At 38.7% G+C, this 17,868-nt stretch overlaps 2 protein-coding genes across 3 annotated transcripts in view; one reads left to right on the forward strand and one right to left on the reverse strand.

Moving 5' to 3' along the window:
* Positions 1-17,868, forward strand: part of tecpr1a (tectonin beta-propeller repeat containing 1a) — a 55,248-nt gene that overhangs the window by 8,948 nt on the left and 28,432 nt on the right. The window contains exons 17-25 of one of the 2 annotated variants that reach the window (XM_063003178.1): positions 2,317-2,413; positions 2,555-2,634; positions 2,731-2,787; positions 2,880-3,054; positions 3,219-3,354; positions 6,671-6,763; positions 7,236-7,342; positions 9,065-9,184; positions 10,484-13,713. In XM_063003178.1, the coding sequence (XP_062859248.1) occupies positions 2,317-2,413; positions 2,555-2,634; positions 2,731-2,787; positions 2,880-3,054; positions 3,219-3,354; positions 6,671-6,763; positions 7,236-7,342; positions 9,065-9,184; positions 10,484-10,630 (1,012 nt within the window). In that variant the 3' untranslated portion in view covers positions 10,631-13,713. Of the gene's footprint in view, positions 1-2,316; positions 2,414-2,554; positions 2,635-2,730; positions 2,788-2,879; positions 3,055-3,218; positions 3,355-6,670; positions 6,764-7,235; positions 7,343-9,064; positions 9,185-10,483; positions 13,714-17,868 lie in introns of those variants that run through there. The other variant, XR_010013848.1, reaches the window with a different exon arrangement.
* bhlha15 (basic helix-loop-helix family, member a15) lies at positions 15,135-17,539 on the reverse strand. The gene is made up of 2 exons (XM_063003826.1): positions 17,485-17,539; positions 15,135-15,685 (listed from the first exon to the last, which is right to left on the reverse strand). The coding sequence occupies exon 2, from the start codon at positions 15,651-15,653 to the stop codon at positions 15,135-15,137; it is 519 nt and encodes a 172-aa protein (XP_062859896.1). The 5' UTR covers positions 15,654-15,685; positions 17,485-17,539.

Raw genomic sequence — 17,868 nt, forward strand, 5'->3', positions numbered from 1 at the left:
GCTGAGTGCACGTGCTCAGCGTCACATCCAACTGCTGTCTTTGAAAGATAGGCGCAGGAGTGCTGTCAGCTTTGCTGCAGAGATTGAAAAGGTGGGGGGTCAGCCTGTCAGTGCTCAGACCATACGCCGCACACTACATCAAATTCGTCTGCATGGCTGTCACCCCAGAAGGAAGCCTCTTCTGAAGTCTCTACACAAGAAAGCCCGCAAACAGTTTGCTGAAGACATGTCAACTAAGGACATGGATTACTGGAACCATGTCCTATGGTCTGATGAGACCAAGATTAATTTGTTTGGTTCAGATGGTCTCAAGCATGTGTGGCGGCAATCAGGTGAGGAGTACAAAGATAAGTGTGTCATGCCTACAGTCAAGCATGGTGGTGGGAATGCCATGGTCTGGGGCTGCATGAGTGCAGCAGGTGTTGGGGAGTTACATTTCATTGAGGGACACATGAACTCCAATATGTACTGTGAAATACTGAAGCAGAGCATGATCCCCTCCCTCCGGAAACTGGGTCGCAGGGCAGTGTTCCAGCATGATAATGACCCCAAACACACCTCTAAGACGACCACTGCTTTATTGAAGAGGCTGAGGGTAAAGGTGATGGACTGGCCAAGCATGTCTCCAGACCTAAACCCAATAGAACATCTTTGGTGCATCCTCAAGCGGAAGGTGGAGGAGCGCAAAGTCTCGAATATCCGCCAGCTCCGTGATGTCGTCATGGAGGAGTGGAAAAGCATTCCAGTGGCAACCTCTGGTAAACTCCATGCCCAGGAGAGTTAAGGCAGTTCTGGGAAATAATGGTGGCCACACAAAATATTGACACTTCAGGAACTTTCACTAAGGGGTGTACTCACTTTTGTTGCCGGTGGTTTAGACATTAATGGCTGTATATTGAGTTATTTTGAGGGAAGAATAAATTTACACTTTTATATAAGCTGCACACAGACTACCTTTCATTGTGTCAAAGTGTCATTTTGTCAGTGTTGTCCCATGAAAAGATATACTTAAATATCTGCAGAAATGTGAGGGGTGTACTCACTTCTGTGATACACTGTACATAGGCTTTCTGAATGCATGACGTTGTTAGAACTTCACATAGGAATGGTGATCTATAACAGTTTTGTATACTGTTTCTTTAAGTACATGGTTCTGTGCTCTTGGTAAATTGAATTCCACTTTACTACACTTTAGGCTTAATTAACACAAATTTCAGATCAGGTATGTTTTTGTATGTATTCTGTTTCCAGATCCTGTAAAGTGCCCACAGAATCATGTCCTCCATGGCATAGGGGGGCCTGTTGGTTCCTCTTAACTGTCACCTACACCTTGTTGAGCATTAATTTGCTCCAGATGGAAGTGTTTGTATTCATCATGGTTTCTTCCTTAATTAGTTGCCTTCTCTGTTTGCAACCTGCTGGTCTCGATCTGGTCCAGTTTTCTGCCAGCTCAGATACCAGTCACTTTCTTTCACCTGCCAGGGAGGGGGGTCTCACAGAGCGCAGTATCGCTTGCAGAGAGCCACACACTTCCATCCCATGTATGGGTACCTCAACTGGCTGGCAGAGGTTGTAATACTGGGAGAGAGGAGGATCACTGCTTCGACCATTGTACCTTTCCTTACAGACACACAGCCAGTCGTGTGTTGGTGTAGGTGTCAGCCAGTAGATAGCACAGCTGGGATTTAAGAGAACTGGCGCTAGCACATTAGACTACTGCACCACCCGAGCGCTAGATCCAATGTTTTTAAGAAAAGGCCAGATTTGACCATACTGGAATAATAGGGACAATAACAGGGTGGCTAATATGTACTAAAATTACTATCACAGTTTTGACACATTTATAAAATATTTATAGCATCATTTAAGATAATTAATAAATGAATTAGGAAGGCCTATGTGTTGCTCATGAACGTGTTGTAAAGGCCTAATGTAGGCACTCTCTGAATAAAGTGTTACATTTGTGGCGGCACAGTGACTAAGTGGGTAGCACTGTCACCTCACAGCAAGAAGGTCCTGGGTTCGATCCCCAGGTGGGGCGTTCCGGGTCCTTTCTGTGCGGAGTTTGCATGCTCTCCCCTGTGGGTTTACTCCAGGTGCTCCGGTTTCCTCCCACAGTCCAAAGACATGCAAGTGACATAAATTGGAGATACTAAATTGTCCATGACTGTGTTCGATATAACCTTGTGTAATGAGTAACTTTCGTTCCTGTCATGAATGTAACCAAAAGTGTAAAACATGACGTTAAAATCCTAATAAACAAACAAACATGTCAACATTTGTGTTTAAAATGTCCCTACTCTGTATGTCCTGCAGGGGTCTCCCTACTGATCGTTACATGTGGAGTGATGCATCAGGCCTCCATGAGTGTACCAAGACTAACACTAAACCCCCCTCTCCACACTGGACATGGGTTTGTGATCTTGCTTACTAGCTGTAAAATACAATATATTTAGAGGCTACAAATCTCACTTTGTATCTTGGTGTATGTATTTAGTTTTATATCTGAATGTGAGCTAGTGAAGTTCTGAGGAAGCTTGTTTTTGATTGGCAGGTATCAGACTGGGCTGTTGACTACAGCGTACCTGAAGGAACAGACAGAGAGGGCTGGCAGTATGCAGCTGATTTTCCTGCGTATGTTGCAAATATTCATTCTTTTGAACCTGGTCATGTAATTGGACACCTAAGTTGGCAGACGTTTTTTGTTCACAGCTTTATTTGCTTTTTCAGGTCATACCACGGTCATAAAACCTTAAAAGACTTCGTCCGGCGCAGGCGTTGGGCTAGGTATCTATATCGCTCTCTGTGTAAACGCGTGTGTGGAGATTGTGGCTACTTAGTGTGTGTTTCATGTGTGTTTTCTTTTGATCTCTGCACAGAAAATGTAAACTCACTACGACTGGTCCGTGGCAGGAAGTTCCACCCATCTCTCTAAGCGATGTCACAATTTGGCCATGCGGGCCAAAGACCACTGTGGAGCAGGTGCTCTTATGGGCCATCAGCAAAAAGGGAGACGTGCTCTGTCGTCTGGGAGTCACCTCTCTCACTCCTGCTGTAGGAAAATTTAAACTGTACATGCATGTTAGAGTTTGATTTACCATTTGAATGCATGCCAGTGTCTACAAAAGGAGCAGCTCTGTATATAGACTACATATAGCAATGTCATAATTATACTGTCTGGCTAAATGCACATACTGTGTCTTAACTGTGGCATTTAGGGATCTTCATGGCTCCATGTGGGAACAGATCAGCCCTTCAAGTCCATTTCTATTGGAGGGGTGTATCAGGTGTGGGCGATTGCCAAAGATGGTTCAGCGTTCTACAGGGGATCTGTGTCACCTCAAAACCCTGCAGGTGATTCTGCATTCTTATAAACCTTCATAGTAAATCTTGCTCTCAAAGAGCTGTTGTAGCTAAATGTTGTTTATTCATTTTATCCACCAGTCAGAAGCTTTACCTGATATAACTGATCAGTTAGTTGGGTGCTAAACAGACACAGTTGGCAGCGTCTAAAGAAGGGAAGACCCTTCTTCATATTACCTTCTTGACACTGTAACAGTGACTTTTACTGTCAGGTTGAGATGGCAGCTCAAGCAGCAAAGAAATACATAAAGTATAGTGTGATGCTCCTTATGTCAGTGCAAAAGAAGTGACAGACAGCTTCATATTTGTTGGAGAAGGCTTGTGCTTACCTGTGCAAGTGTCAGGGGTTTGCCATAGTGCATGTGAACATTGGATATTCAAAAAATAGATCAATTCTATATACAACATGCAAAAAAAAAAATAAACAACCAAACAAAAAAAAAAAACCCCAAAAAGAACCAGAACAGCTGATCAGTAGTTTAATGTCATACTGCAGCCAGATTTTTTTTGCAGCACAGAGTTTGGTATCTCTACACACAAAGATGTTTCTCCACACAAAAGTGGTTTAGGTTATACTGTAATATAAAATAATATAATATAATATAATATAATATAATAGGTTATACTGTAATATAAAATAATATAATATAATACAATATAATATAATAGGTTATACTGTAATATAAAATAATATAATATAATACAATATAATATAATAGGTTATACTGTCATATAAAATAATATAATATAATACAATATAATTAGAGATGTCCCGATCCGATCTCAAAGATCGGAATCGGGGCCGATCAAGGCATTTTTTAACTGATCGGTATCGGCTTTACTAAACCCGATCGTTATCCCGATCCTTTGTTTTACGTCAGCATGTCCGCTGTGTGGAAATACTTTAAATTTGAAAGTGAAACAAGTCCAACAGTGAAGTGTGATGTCTGCAATGCAAGCGTTTCACGAGGCGGTGGGAGCAGAGCTGCGTTCATTACTGTAGAATTTTACTATTTACATGGTGTGTGAGTCGAGGATCACTACGGTTTACAAAACAACAACTTTTAATCTCAGTATGAAAACTTCAGGACCATAACATACAGCTTTTACGAGTTTACGTGTTACAAGACTGAACGACATCTCAGTATCAAGCACTCTGATTGGCTTAGTTATGTAACGGTATTGTCGGGAGCAGAACACTTTATTAACTTCTTCTGTTACGGTACCGAATAGTGGACGGCTAGAGCCAAGCACGCTATTCCATGCACTATGGAAGCCCCAAAGTGTCAAAACACACTCACTTCGCGTAGACCCGTCCATCAAACCATTGTCACAATACAAGCACTTTAAGAACTAGCTTTCCTTCATAACAAAAGAGTGACTTTCCATTTTATTCAGGTTTTACTGTAATGCTGTTAGGTAACTTTTTTGTTTTTTTTATATTCAAGTTAAGCTGCTACACCACTTCTGAGTGGAGATTTCTGTTCATTTTTAGTGTATCACTGCATTAAACAGAATTATGTTCTTTAAATGTAAAGTTCAAAGTGAAACTGTAATTATCTCACTCATTCTGAGTGTTCTAGTTTTACTACTACAATGCTGCACTAAGTTTGTTTACTTTTATTTTGTAAAAATAAAAGAACATTAAGCAATAGCTTAGATGCAGGCAATTTTTTTCCTACAGCACTGCAGAGCTATTCAGTTGTTAAACATATTGGATTAATTTGAATAACTGTAATGTACTTGAAGTGTGCACTGTGTGAACAGTATTATCTAGTTCTTATCTAGACAATATCTCGAAAATACAAGTATCAGTTTGAGACTCGGTATCGGATCGGGATCAAAATTAATGATCGGGATTGGGATCGGGAAAAAAAAAACGTGATCGGGACATCCCTAAATATAATATAATACTGTATAATATAATAGGTTATACTGTAATATAAAATAATATAATATAATAGGTTATACAGTAATATCAAATAATATAATATAATGTAAAATAATATAATGTAATGTAATATAATATAATATAACAGGTTATACTGTAATATAAAATAATATAATATAAAATAATATAATTAATGTAATATAATATAATATAACATAATATAATAGGTTATACTGTAATATAAAATAATATAATATAATAGGTTATACTGTAATATAAAATAAAATAATATAATATAATGTAATATAATAGGTTATACTGTAATATAAAGTAATATAATATAATAGATTATACTATAATATAAAATAATATATAATATAATAGGTTATACTGTAATATAAAATAATATAATATAATGCAATATAATAGGTTATACTGTAATGTAAAGTAATATAATATAATATTTTATACTGTAATATAAAATAATATAATAGGTTATACTGTAATATAAAATAAAATAATATAATAGGTTATACTGTAATATAATATAATATAATATAATATAATACTTTATACTGTAATATAAAATTATATAATATAATAGGTTATACTGTAATATAAAATAAAATAATATAATAGGTTATACTGTAATGTAATGTAATATAATATAATATAATATAATATAATATAATAGGTTATACTGTAATATAAAATAATATAATATAATATAATAGGTTATACTGTACTCTCCATGAGTGTGTGTGAATGGGTCATGCTTTGCAATATGCTGGTGCCCCAGCTAAGTACAAGTCAGAAGTTTGACACTAATGAACATCTTGTCGTGTGAGCGATTGGAACATACAACTTTAACGCCAAAAAAAATTTATGTTCTATAATGACCTGCTTTGTTCTTCACGCTATGATCTGGACCCATGATCCCATGATCAGGAAAAAATGGTTACTGAAATTTAGTTAAATCCAGAAATGTGTGATAATTAGGACATTATGTTTTCATTATGGTAAAATGGAGGCTATAGGTCTTGGTTTACATTAGCAGCCAGTTACATTTACATTTTCTGCATTTAGCAGATGTTTTTATCCAAAGTACTGCAGTACTGTGACAGTATACTGTCTAAGCAATTGGTGTGAGGGGCCTTGCTCAAGGGCCCAACAGTGGCAACCTGGCAGTAGTGGGGCTTGAACCAGTGACCTTTTGGATTACTAGTCCAGTACCTTAACTGTTAGGCTTCAACTGCCCGGGTACACCAGAAACATGTTCTCACTGGACCTTTAAACTTGTAGCTTTGGTGAAGTTTGAGCCTTATTTGGGTTTTAGGGAAGGGTTCATTCTAGTCATGCTAACAGAGGCAGTGGTGGGTATCTTATCTGTGTGTGTGTGTGTTTGTGTGTTTACAGGTGACTGCTGGTACCATATCCCCTCCCCAGCCATGCAAAAGCTCAAACAGGTGTCAGTGGGCAGGACATCAGTCTATGCTGTGGATGAAAATGGTAAAATCACTTATAGCACTGACTTCTGTTTTCTCTTCCCTTATGTCTCTTATGATTGTAAGAACTTTATCTCCAATGTTTGTATTACGTTACCACTACACTTAAAGTTTGCCTACATTTTTTTATACAATTGTATATGCCTTTTATAGGCAGTATTAGGGTTTTGTCTGTTCTGCAACTGTTTTTTTTTTCTGTGGCTTAATGAAACAAAGGTACAATCTGCTGAGTCAGACATACAGCAGATGTAATATTTAGTTGTATGTTCTTTAGCCTGTAGCTCTTTTTTACCTCAATCAGCCATTTCTGCTTACCATCATCAAGCTTCTGGCAACTTAAATTCGTTTTAAACGAAGAAGCATGTTTATATGTCAGAATGAGTGTACAAGTGTATGTAATGTTTTGAACACAACAATATGTGGCTTCCCAAATGCTGTCATTGTGTCTTTATTTTCTGTCATGTGTGTACATGCAGGAAACCTGTGGTATCGCCATGGGGTAACGCCCAGTTACCCTCAAGGTTCATCGTGGGAGCATATTTCAAATAATGTGCGCAAAGTGTCTGTGGGGCCTCTGGATCAGGTTTGTACATCGAAATACTGCTTAATTAGTGCTCATTTAAAGGCACTCACTCACTCACTTTCTTAACCGCTTATCCAATTAGGTTCGTGGAGGGGTGCTGGAGCCTATCACCGCTTTTCAATGGGTGTAAGGCACACAGTAACACCCTGGATGGGGCGCCAGTCCATCGCAGGGCAGACACACACACACACACACATTCACCTATAGGGCAATTCAGTGTCTCCAATTAACCTGACTGCATGTTTTTGGACTGTGGGAGGAAACCGGAGCTTGCGGAGCAAACCCACGCAGACACAGGGAGAACATGCAAACTCCGCACAGAAAGGACCACCCCGTCTGGGGATCAAACCCAGGAACTTCTTGCTGTGAGGCAACAGTGCTACCCACCGAGCTACCATGCCGCCCTTGTTTAAAGGCACTTATGTACAATTCTGAATAGCCTGAGTAGAGGATGCAGATTTTGACAATTTTCTTTATCTTAACCATTATCTGACCATCAGTAGTCAAGGATACAAGTGTCTGATGAAAATATAAAACACATCACTTTTTATATCAACTTATCTTCATGCTTTATGAAAAACAGTGTAGTGAATATTGCAGTGATATAGACCAGCCAGATCAGCATAAACACACTGAGCAGAACTATTTCAGCTCTACTAGTGCTAACTAAACATGCTAGTCATTATAAATAAAGATACAGCCGGTATATTAAATCCTTCCTTACAACATTAGTATAGATAGTTGTACCTTCATACTGGAGCACAATGTAAGTTATTCACATCATTTTAGCTAAAGAACTTTACACACAGAGTTTAACATGCAGTCAGACTCTAGGCTCTAGGCTCTTTAGTTCAAATCAAGCAACAGCTGTTATAAATAAATTTTAATGATTTTAACCAGCAGCACTAATCACTTTGTGTTGGTTATCAGTTAATCATTAACATCTGTAGTCTGAGCAGGTGTTGCTTCTACACACACACACACACACACACACACACACCACATTTCCTGGGAAAAACAACATCACTAAAGTCTTCTGCGACACAAACATTTGTGTGAAATAAGCATTACATTTACATTTTCGGCATTTAGCTGACGCTTTTATCCAAAGCGACTTACAGTACCATGACAGTATATTATCTAAGCAATTGAGGGTTAAGGGCTGTGCTCAGGGGCCCAACAGTGGCAACCTGACTATGGTGGGGCTTGAACCACTGGCTTTTTGATTACTACTCCAGTACCTTAACCGCTAGGCTACAACTGACCCTAACCATCAAATCCACTTTAAAATACAATACAATGAATACATGTATATATGTTTAGCTGGATTTACTTCACGTGTGGTGGTTCTGCAGCTTGGGGTTCTGAGAATCAGCCTCTTGGGTGGAAACACTCGGAACAGTTCTGTGTCGGTGGAAAAGTGGTGTCTGTGTCCATGAAGCCATGCTGTTGTAGCACATGCAGAATGAGGCCTGGCATTAATCATGAAATAATCATGGAATTCCCTTGCAAAGACGGTGCCTTGAAGGAAGCATATGTCTCTCCAAAATTCCAATATACGTCTCTGCGTCAATGGTACCTTCACAAGTCTATCATCAGGAAGTGATGAGCCACAACCCATCTTGGATTATACACAATCATAATAACCTGACCTGTTACCAATTCAGAATTCAGCTTTTACAAAAATGGGGTTAGTAGTTACTTTGCCTTGCTTTGTTTTAGGTGTGGGTCATTGCTGATAAGGTGCAGGGCAGCCACAGTCTGAGCTGTGGGACGGTTTGTCGCAGGCTAGGTGTGCAGCCCCTGGAGCCCAGAGGACAGTCTTGGGATTATGGCATTGGGGTAAGCTAATGAGCCATGTTTAAAATAAATAAATGTACATAAATAAATAAATGAATACATCTCAATACATACAATTTTGTAACAAAAGACTGCTAAATAATGTGCATGAAGAGGCTTTTTAACCTTTCAGGGCAGTCACATAGAATACATTGCAAGGACAGTGTACATGCATAAAAAACTTTTTTATAAAACTAGTTTTGTTAATGTCTGCTGAGCCTGGAACATAAGCACACCACTGTTAAAAAGTAACAGTCTGACTCAGCACCTTGTTTAAACAACACATCATGTGAGAAAATATAACAATGTTATGCAATATGCATATCACTCCTGTAAAGACTAGTCTCAGTTTCAGCCAGCCCTGTACAACTGAAATCTTGAACTACCTCAAAGCTTAAAATCTAGAGTTGAAGTTTTATAATGGCCTATGTTATTATTTAAGGATTTCCTTTCTCTAGCCAATTCCTGAAAAACAGCCATATAGTGTTATTATCCCTCCTCCACCAAACTTTACAGCTGGCATAATGCAGTCAGGCAGGTAATGTTCTCCTGGTATTCAACAAAACCAGGCTCATCCATCAGACTGCCTGATAGAGAACACATTTCCACTGCTTTAGAGTCCAGCGTCGATATGCTTTATACCACTCCATTCGAGGCTCGGCATTGTGCTTGGTGATGTAAGGCTTGCATGCAGCTGCTCAGCCATGGAAACCCCTGCCCTGAAACTCCCGGCACACAGTTTTTGATGTTAATGCCAGAGGGGGTTTGGAGTGTGTGTGAGTTTTACACACTATGTGCTGTTGCTTTGTGAGTTGCTGTGGTTCCTAAACGCTTCCACTCTTCAATAATACCAGTAGGAGGGAAGAAATTTCACAAACTGACTTGTTGCAACTGTGGCATCCTATTGAAGTAACATGCAGGAATTCAGTAAGCTCCTTAGATCCACTTATTCTTTCACAAATGTTTGTAAAGGCAGACTGCACGACTAAGTGCTTGATCTTATACACCTGTGGCAATGGAACTGAACAACACTCTTAAATTTAATGATTCAGTGGTGTGTCCCAATACGTTAGTCCATGTAGTGTAGTAAATTTAAAAGCTACTTTTTCATTTATGTGGGCATGCTAATAACATACTGTATCATAACTGAAAACATCACAAAAAACCACACTGAAGTTATTTATTGGGGTGACTGAATTTCTTTCTTTGTAAGTGTGGGGTTAATAGTACAGTGAATAGTGACAGACCTGCTGTGTCAATTAAACCTGTGAATAAAAGACCTCTCATTGTCTCTGAACGCAGGGTGGTTGGGAGCACATCAGCGTCAGAGGCAACGCTCTGGAGGCTCCACGCATCTGCATGCCATCACTGACCGACAGCGGGTACAGTGGTATACCTCGACGTGGCTCGCAGCAGCCAGAAATCAACGGCAATGCTGTAGGATGTTAGCAACACGACACCTGTTCCACCTGTTTTCCAACTGATTTCCACCTGACCTACTGCATATTAAGCCTAAAGCCATTCCTAATCTCAACCCTCACTTTGGTGTAGCCCCTGTTCCACATCCTTCCAGCCCTTCAGACTGCAGTCACATGGTTAGATAATTTCCATAAAAATTGAAGTAGTTAGTAATGTATTGTTATTTTACGTATTGTTTTTACGTAGTAGTTTTGTTTGAAAAGGGCGGTTCTCAACTTTCTTATTGAATGGGCTGCAACAGTGGCCAACAGCCAGTCACCCAGCTGAACACACGCATCAACATTTAGGAATAATAGCCGTGTGGGCTGCACCTTTTTGTCCAGAAGCTACAGATTGAGAACTCCTGGTTGGAAGGTCTTAAATTATTAGTTGTTTTATCTGTCTGTAGTGATGCGAGTTATTTTGTTTATCTGATTTCAGTAGCAGTGTATTCGGGACAGAAGGTCAGAGCTTGGTGTAGGCTAACTACTGCTCTGCACACGTTCCTCTCAAAATCTAACAAACAAAGCGTGCTATCACACACAGTTACAGACTGTTACACAGACGGGGTCATTCAAACAAAACTAAACTAAAAAGGTGAGGCTAACAGCATTAGCTAGGAACATGTTTCCCTTTCACTGGCTGCTAACATTAGATTCCTTCCCTACTGAGCACAATGACCTGCTGACTTGTAGTAACACAAACAGTCTGAAGCTATAAATGTGAAGAGTGTGTGTGTGCATCAGAGTAATGCCATGAAGACGTGTGTTTCTCAGGAGGTGTATGCATGCTTTAGAGAAGAATGTTACCGACTAGGGGAAAAGAGATATAATGCAGAAGTACAGAACACATCTTAACCCTTTGATGCACAAGCTAAGCAAACCCCTTCTAATGCACAACATGGGTCAAAAATGACCCATATTCATCCATTCAAGAATATTTTCATATGCACATTTGTCAGTTATTCATGTATTTGCTGTCTTAGCTAATAAAAGCTATCTCTTCTAGAATATGTAAACAGCTAGCAAGCAAATAGTATTGGGCATATTCAAGATTCAAGAGCCTAATCTTTGGTTGTCTTTCAAAAGATCAGTAAATATGTTTTTGACTACAAACACTTACAAATGTCAGTAGTTTCTGTCAAATTCCATAGTAAATACATAATGGTCATTTTTGACCCATGTTGTGCATTAGAAGGGTAGTGATACAAAAATGATTTTTATTAAAAAAGCAAAAAATATAAAACTGAAATAAGGATTTGTGATGATCAAAAACAAGTTAATTGAAAAATTCATGGAAGCTTGAATGACGAAATTAATTTATTGCAAAGATATAGAAAATAAAAACTCAGTTGGGTCACTTTTGACCCAGGTTGTGCATCAAAGGGTTAAAGATACTTTTCACCATTTAATGAATGAAAGCCTTTATTTGTCATAAATACATATACACATGTACAGTACAATGAAATTCTTTCTTTCGCATATCCTAGCTTGTTTGGAAGTTGGGGTCAGAGCGCAGGGTCAGCCATTGTACTGCGCCCCTGGAGCTGAGAGGGTTAAAAGCCTTGCTCAAGGGCCCAACAGTGGCTGCATGGCAGAACTTCTCAACCTTTCAGTTGATAGCCCAAAGCTCTACCCACTAGGCTATCACCGTCCCATTTATGCAGATCTGGACATGATTCTGGGTTAAATGGGCAGACGAAAGTAGCGTGGTGCTGCACAGTCATAGTTGTTTGGATTGTTCTCCCTTACTGTGCACATATTTTCTTTTTCATGGACTGCTGTTAATCTGACACCAAGCTACTGCACTGTTGAAACTACTGTGTTATGATAGATACTGTGACCGTAAGATCCTGTGCTAAGAGGATTTTATCCATGTGTATGGTCTCACTGGAAAAACTAGGTAAACTTTTATACATAAGACCAATTTAAAAGGTAAGAAAGTGTGTCAACTGTTTGCTGAAAACGTTTATTGTAATACATTCAGTTGGCATATCTATCCATCCTTTTGGTAGCGGTTTTTGACAACACACGTGCAATTCTTAGCATTACACAATGATAAAGAAGTTTATTTTCTCAGGAATCCCAAAGATCCCAGTGGATTTTCAGCACGTACAAATACAGATGAACTATTAATATTTACAAAGGCAGCACAATGAGAGTATAAGGGATATTTATTTTAATTAAAGTTGCATTATGGCAGTGCCATTGTATGATTGTACACTTTTATGGTAGTATGTAAAACATTATTGTAAATTGAAGCAGGGTTTCTCAACCAAAGGCCCACGACTACAAATAGTCACCACAAGTAGTAGCCTACACTCAGGCGAAGTCATTGGGCTAACTTTAAAATTACTGATGGCAATTTCATTACAATTAAAACGAAAGAATTTAATTTGCTGTTAATAAATGCAAATATCATAAAAGTACATATGATAGTCTTCTGCAAATACAACCTTAAGGTTGTGGTTTAACTTTCAAGTATGACTCCAAAATAACAGTTCCAAACACATCCTGTAGAAAAGCTACTTAATTCCTGGTACGTGCTGGTATGTTTGCTTGACATGGGTACCTTTTGTTTTTTGGTTTTATTTAATATCAGTATAAATGTTATTTTCATTTTAAATAGATTATTTATTATTATTTGGTATGAGGTCTTATTTTAAATATCTCAAGTACTTGGCAAATGAAGGGATGAAAAACATGAGTTTTTGTACAGTGGGCCTAATGTTGACTAGTTTGAGAAACCCTGTATTTAGGCATGATTTTGGGGCATTACCTATAGCTAAGTGAGTATAAATAAAAATTATATATATGTACACATACATGGAGATAGATTAAAAAAAAAAAAGTGAAAACTTTGGATGGGAAAAAAATAGTTTGTATAGTTGTGCACTATATTTCAGTTGTCATTCCATAGTGAGATGTGTGATGGCAAAGGTTTTTAAAGGAAAGGTTTCCCAGGGTTGTACCATGAAATAAAAAAAACATACAAAACTGTAATAATTACAGATATTATAATAACTTGTTGTCAGTGTTCATGTATGCATGATGTCCTTTCAATAAACGTGACCACCGATAATTCTAAAGTTTACTTTTCACTTAGTTACACTTTACCACAGTTCTGTCAGACGAGCAGTTCTGTTTCAGCACTATTCACATTGCAGGGCTCGAGTGGTGCAGCGGTCTATCACGCCAGCCCAACACTGCCGAGATCTGGGTTTGAATCTCAGCTGTGCTTTCAGCCCACGGCTGTGTCCAAGTCGGGGATGGGATGGACGTAACCATGCAATGGATTGCCACCCTGTTTAGGGTATTCCTGCCTCGCACCCAGTGTTTCCCAGTCGTACAATCAATGTAAAAATTCTCCAGCTTGGTTGAGCATCTCATCCAGGGATATACATTTGCAAGAAAAAGTTTGTGAACTCTTCAGAATGACATTATTTTCAGCATTATTTACACATCCAATGTGGTCTGACTGTCATTTAAGTTCAAATTCTCAACAAACACATTCCACATAAACAACTAACACAAGATGTATTTTATGGCTCCAATAAATGATATAGAATTAAAATAGATCATACAATTCCTATAAAATTCCACACACGTGAGCCATTAACAGATGTTTTAGAGGACCTGTACAGACGCATGTTTACATCTACAGCATTTAGTAGACACACTTATCCAAAGCAACTTCCAGTTGTAACCAAACACAAGGCAAACATTTGAGGTTTAATGGCCTTGCTTAGGGGCCCAACAGTAGATAAAAGTAGGGTGACCTGTGGCAATCTCTAGAACTTTTCAAAACTGTCTTTGTGTCTATTATGAGTTCCACTCATAAAAAACAAAGTTAATAGAAGGACACTGTTAGGAAAAATAGTTTACTCCATAAAAGACAATGTCAGTGACGACTAGTGTCAACATAAAAATGACAACTGTGCCAGCCGGTTTCTTTGTGGTGATATTAACACCAGTTAAACATAAATAAGTGAGAAACATTTCTGGAACAATTTTCTGTGGACAAATGAGAAAAAGGTCCATCACCCTTTAACATCAGAGCTGTATCAAAAACTAATGTTGGCTGTTCATGCAAGACATTATCCAATAATCCAAAGCTTGAAACCATTGTGATGGCCCAGTGAAAGGCAACAAGAAGGATTACTGTTGTGAAACTAGGTTCTACCAGTTTAAATACCCACACATTTCCAGCTTGAACTGTAAATGTTGAATCATTTATGTTCAATAAACAGTAAAAGTGTGATTGTGTTCAAGTTATTGGTTCAAGCTGAATGTGTTTTTAGTGAGAGTTGAAGATCAGACCACATTTCATGAACAATTCTAGGATTCACAAACATTTTCTAGCAACTGTAACTCAACCTGTTTCAGTCTGATGATTCCTAATTGGCAATACAGTGTATTCTTTTCCACAGTGCACTCCAGTATTTCACCAAATACTCACTCAGTGAGCTACAGTGCTACAGTGGTCAGAGCTGGTGTTAGCTGCTTTGGCTGAGGCTGTGGATCTGGTTGAGGTACTTGGCTAGGTCATCATGGTCCATGTCCTCCACATGCTGCTGGGTCTCCATGTTGGGCAGACGTGCACCAGACATGCCCAGGACGATGGTGGTTAAGGCCTTGATGTAGTTCCTGGCCAGTGTAAGAGTCTCGATCTTGGAGAGCTTTTTGTCCATGCGGACATGTGGGATAGCCTCGCGCAGGGCCTGAAAAGCATTGTTCAGTTTGTGCATCCTCTGCCGTTCTCTCTCGTTACTCTCCAGCCTGCGCACGTTGCGCTCTTTGGCGCTTCCATGTTGGCATCTGCGCCGCCGGGTGCCCATCCTTGTTCTGGCACGGCCCTCGTTTTCAGCTGCCCTCCATGATGCCCCAAGTGGAAGAGACGCCTCAGAGCCCTCCTGCTCACTGGAGCCAGGTTCCATGTCCAGCTGCAGGTCAGCGTGCTCCTGCTCTGCCCAGGAGTTCCGAGTCCTCTTCGAGCGCTTCCCTTTAGACTTCATACTTAAATCCCCAACACACCACCGTGCAGACCCTGATGTGAACGAGAAAGGATCTAGCAGTGAGAACTCTAATTTCTTATATAAGGAGAATACTGCTCAGAATAAAATAGAATGCCTTTACTGTCGTATATACAGATACAGACATACAGTACAACAAAATTATTTTCTTCGCGTATCCTAGCTTGTTTGGAAGCTGGGGTCAGAGCGCATGGTCAGCCATCGTACGGCGCCCCTGGAGCAGAGAAGGTTAAGGGCCTTGCTCAACGGCCCAACAGTGCCTGCATGGCAGAGCTGGGATTTAAACACTCAACCTTTCAGTTGACAGCCCAAAGCTCTACCCACTAGGATACCACTGTCCCTCCAGTGATCAACCATGTCTAAAAATAGACAAAACCTAAAAGCTCATCAATGAGTGCGAGTTTTGTTTTTGTTTGTTTATTGACAATATTAATATTAGTTATGTACATTTTAAAATACATTATTTTTCTATACACAAATCATTAGCAAGTACAAGAAAGTCATGTAGTGTGTACTGTATTCTGTGCCACACAGCTTCTACATTTTTAACTGGCTGTCTAGCAAGAGTGTAAGTAAATGTACATTGCCTCTGGTTACACTGGTCACTCTGGTCAGGAGTTTAGCACGTTCTCTCTGACCATGTGAGGTTTTTTTCTGGGTAATCTGTTTTTCTTTTCCTACGTTTTAATAAAACATGTAATAGATAAACTGGCTACTCCAAATTACCCCCCAGGTATGCATGAATGACTGGCAGGGCACCACACTCCTAGGACTCGATGATTTATGCAGTATTCTGCGGGTGATTGAAACACAAACTTCTTCAAACAAAAGTGGTGAATGTACTTTTTATATGTTTATTGTTGTTTTAAAATATGTTGTGTCCAAATATATATACAAAAACTTGTACCGATATTTTGCTGGTATGGAAAATTGTGTAAAGTCGTTTAAGTTTGAGACAGGTATTATGAATGACTACAATTGGAGATTTCTCTGTGCCTACAGTAGTAGGAAGAAAACCCTCTCACTTAATGCTGAGAGAATAATTGTCGGGGTGGTCAAATGGCCATTCCAGGAACCTTTAAAATAAGTCTGCTATGAAACATGGATGACGCTGTCCACAGTCAAAGCAAGCTTTATATTACCATATAGGCAGTGCAAGCAAGAAGCCAATACATTTCTGTTAAGTATTTTTTTGCAAGTATATTTTTTTCAAGTCAAGGTATTAGGTCTTTATGTAACTGGTATTTTTGTTGGGTTGGACCAATATTTTGAAATAATAATCATTAATATTATAGATGATTAATATTAGATAATAATTGCAATTTTTTATTATTATTACTATTACATAGTAAAATATAATTAGGTTACATTAATTTTAATAAATAATATTATTATTGTATTATAGTCTTGATATATTTAAACCATTGTTATAAATACTGAGTTTGACCAATTTTGTACCTTAATAATGCAATATTTATAACTTTATTTTATGTATTTATTATATCTTGAATGTATTACCTCAGTCTATTACCAATACACCAGAAATGCTAATTGTTTTTTTTACAGATATCACTTTATAAGGGCAAATCAATTTTTCAAGTTTGTTTATAGTTCATGCAACACTAAAGATTTTTAATTTCTGTTTTTATTATAATTTATTTGTAAATGACACAGATACAAACCACTAATAAGCATTAGTCAACACTACAGTTTACATTGTACTGGGTCAACATGACACAGTCAAACTACACTGTAAATAAACTGTAAATATATTTTAGTCAGGTGATAATTCATAGAGAAAAGTAAGTCTTACCTTAAAACTGTGCAAAAGTGTTTCAAAAGCCACCGGAGACAATAAGAGGGATTAAAGAAGTGCACTTATTAGAGCGACATTAGGATGTTAATAACGTCTCTCACAGAGCTGCTTTTACTTCTGAGACCGTTTTACTCAAATGAACTGATAACGGACACGCGCTGCTACCTGTTACTGCTGCTTATGTCCACGTAGCACTCGCTTCCACCAATAAGAGACGAGAGCTGGGGTAACGTTCTAAATCGCATCTTACGGAATAAAAGGGCATAGCGCGATAACACTGCAACACGTCACTCTATAGTTTTATTTGGCATACTATTTAGTGCTAAAAGCGCGAATTTGGACGTAACCCGAGGTTAAAGCGCGTTAGGTTCCAGGGGCGCG

Source organism: Trichomycterus rosablanca, chromosome 10 (assembly GCF_030014385.1).
Source record: "Trichomycterus rosablanca isolate fTriRos1 chromosome 10, fTriRos1.hap1, whole genome shotgun sequence".
NCBI classification, from domain to species: Eukaryota; Metazoa; Chordata; class Actinopteri; order Siluriformes; family Trichomycteridae; genus Trichomycterus; species Trichomycterus rosablanca.

Excerpts from the sequence above, each read along its gene's own strand:
- bhlha15 (XM_063003826.1), bottom strand. The coding sequence starts at position 15,653 with ATGAAGTCTAAAGGGAAGCGCTCGAAGAGGACTCGGAACTCCTGGGCA.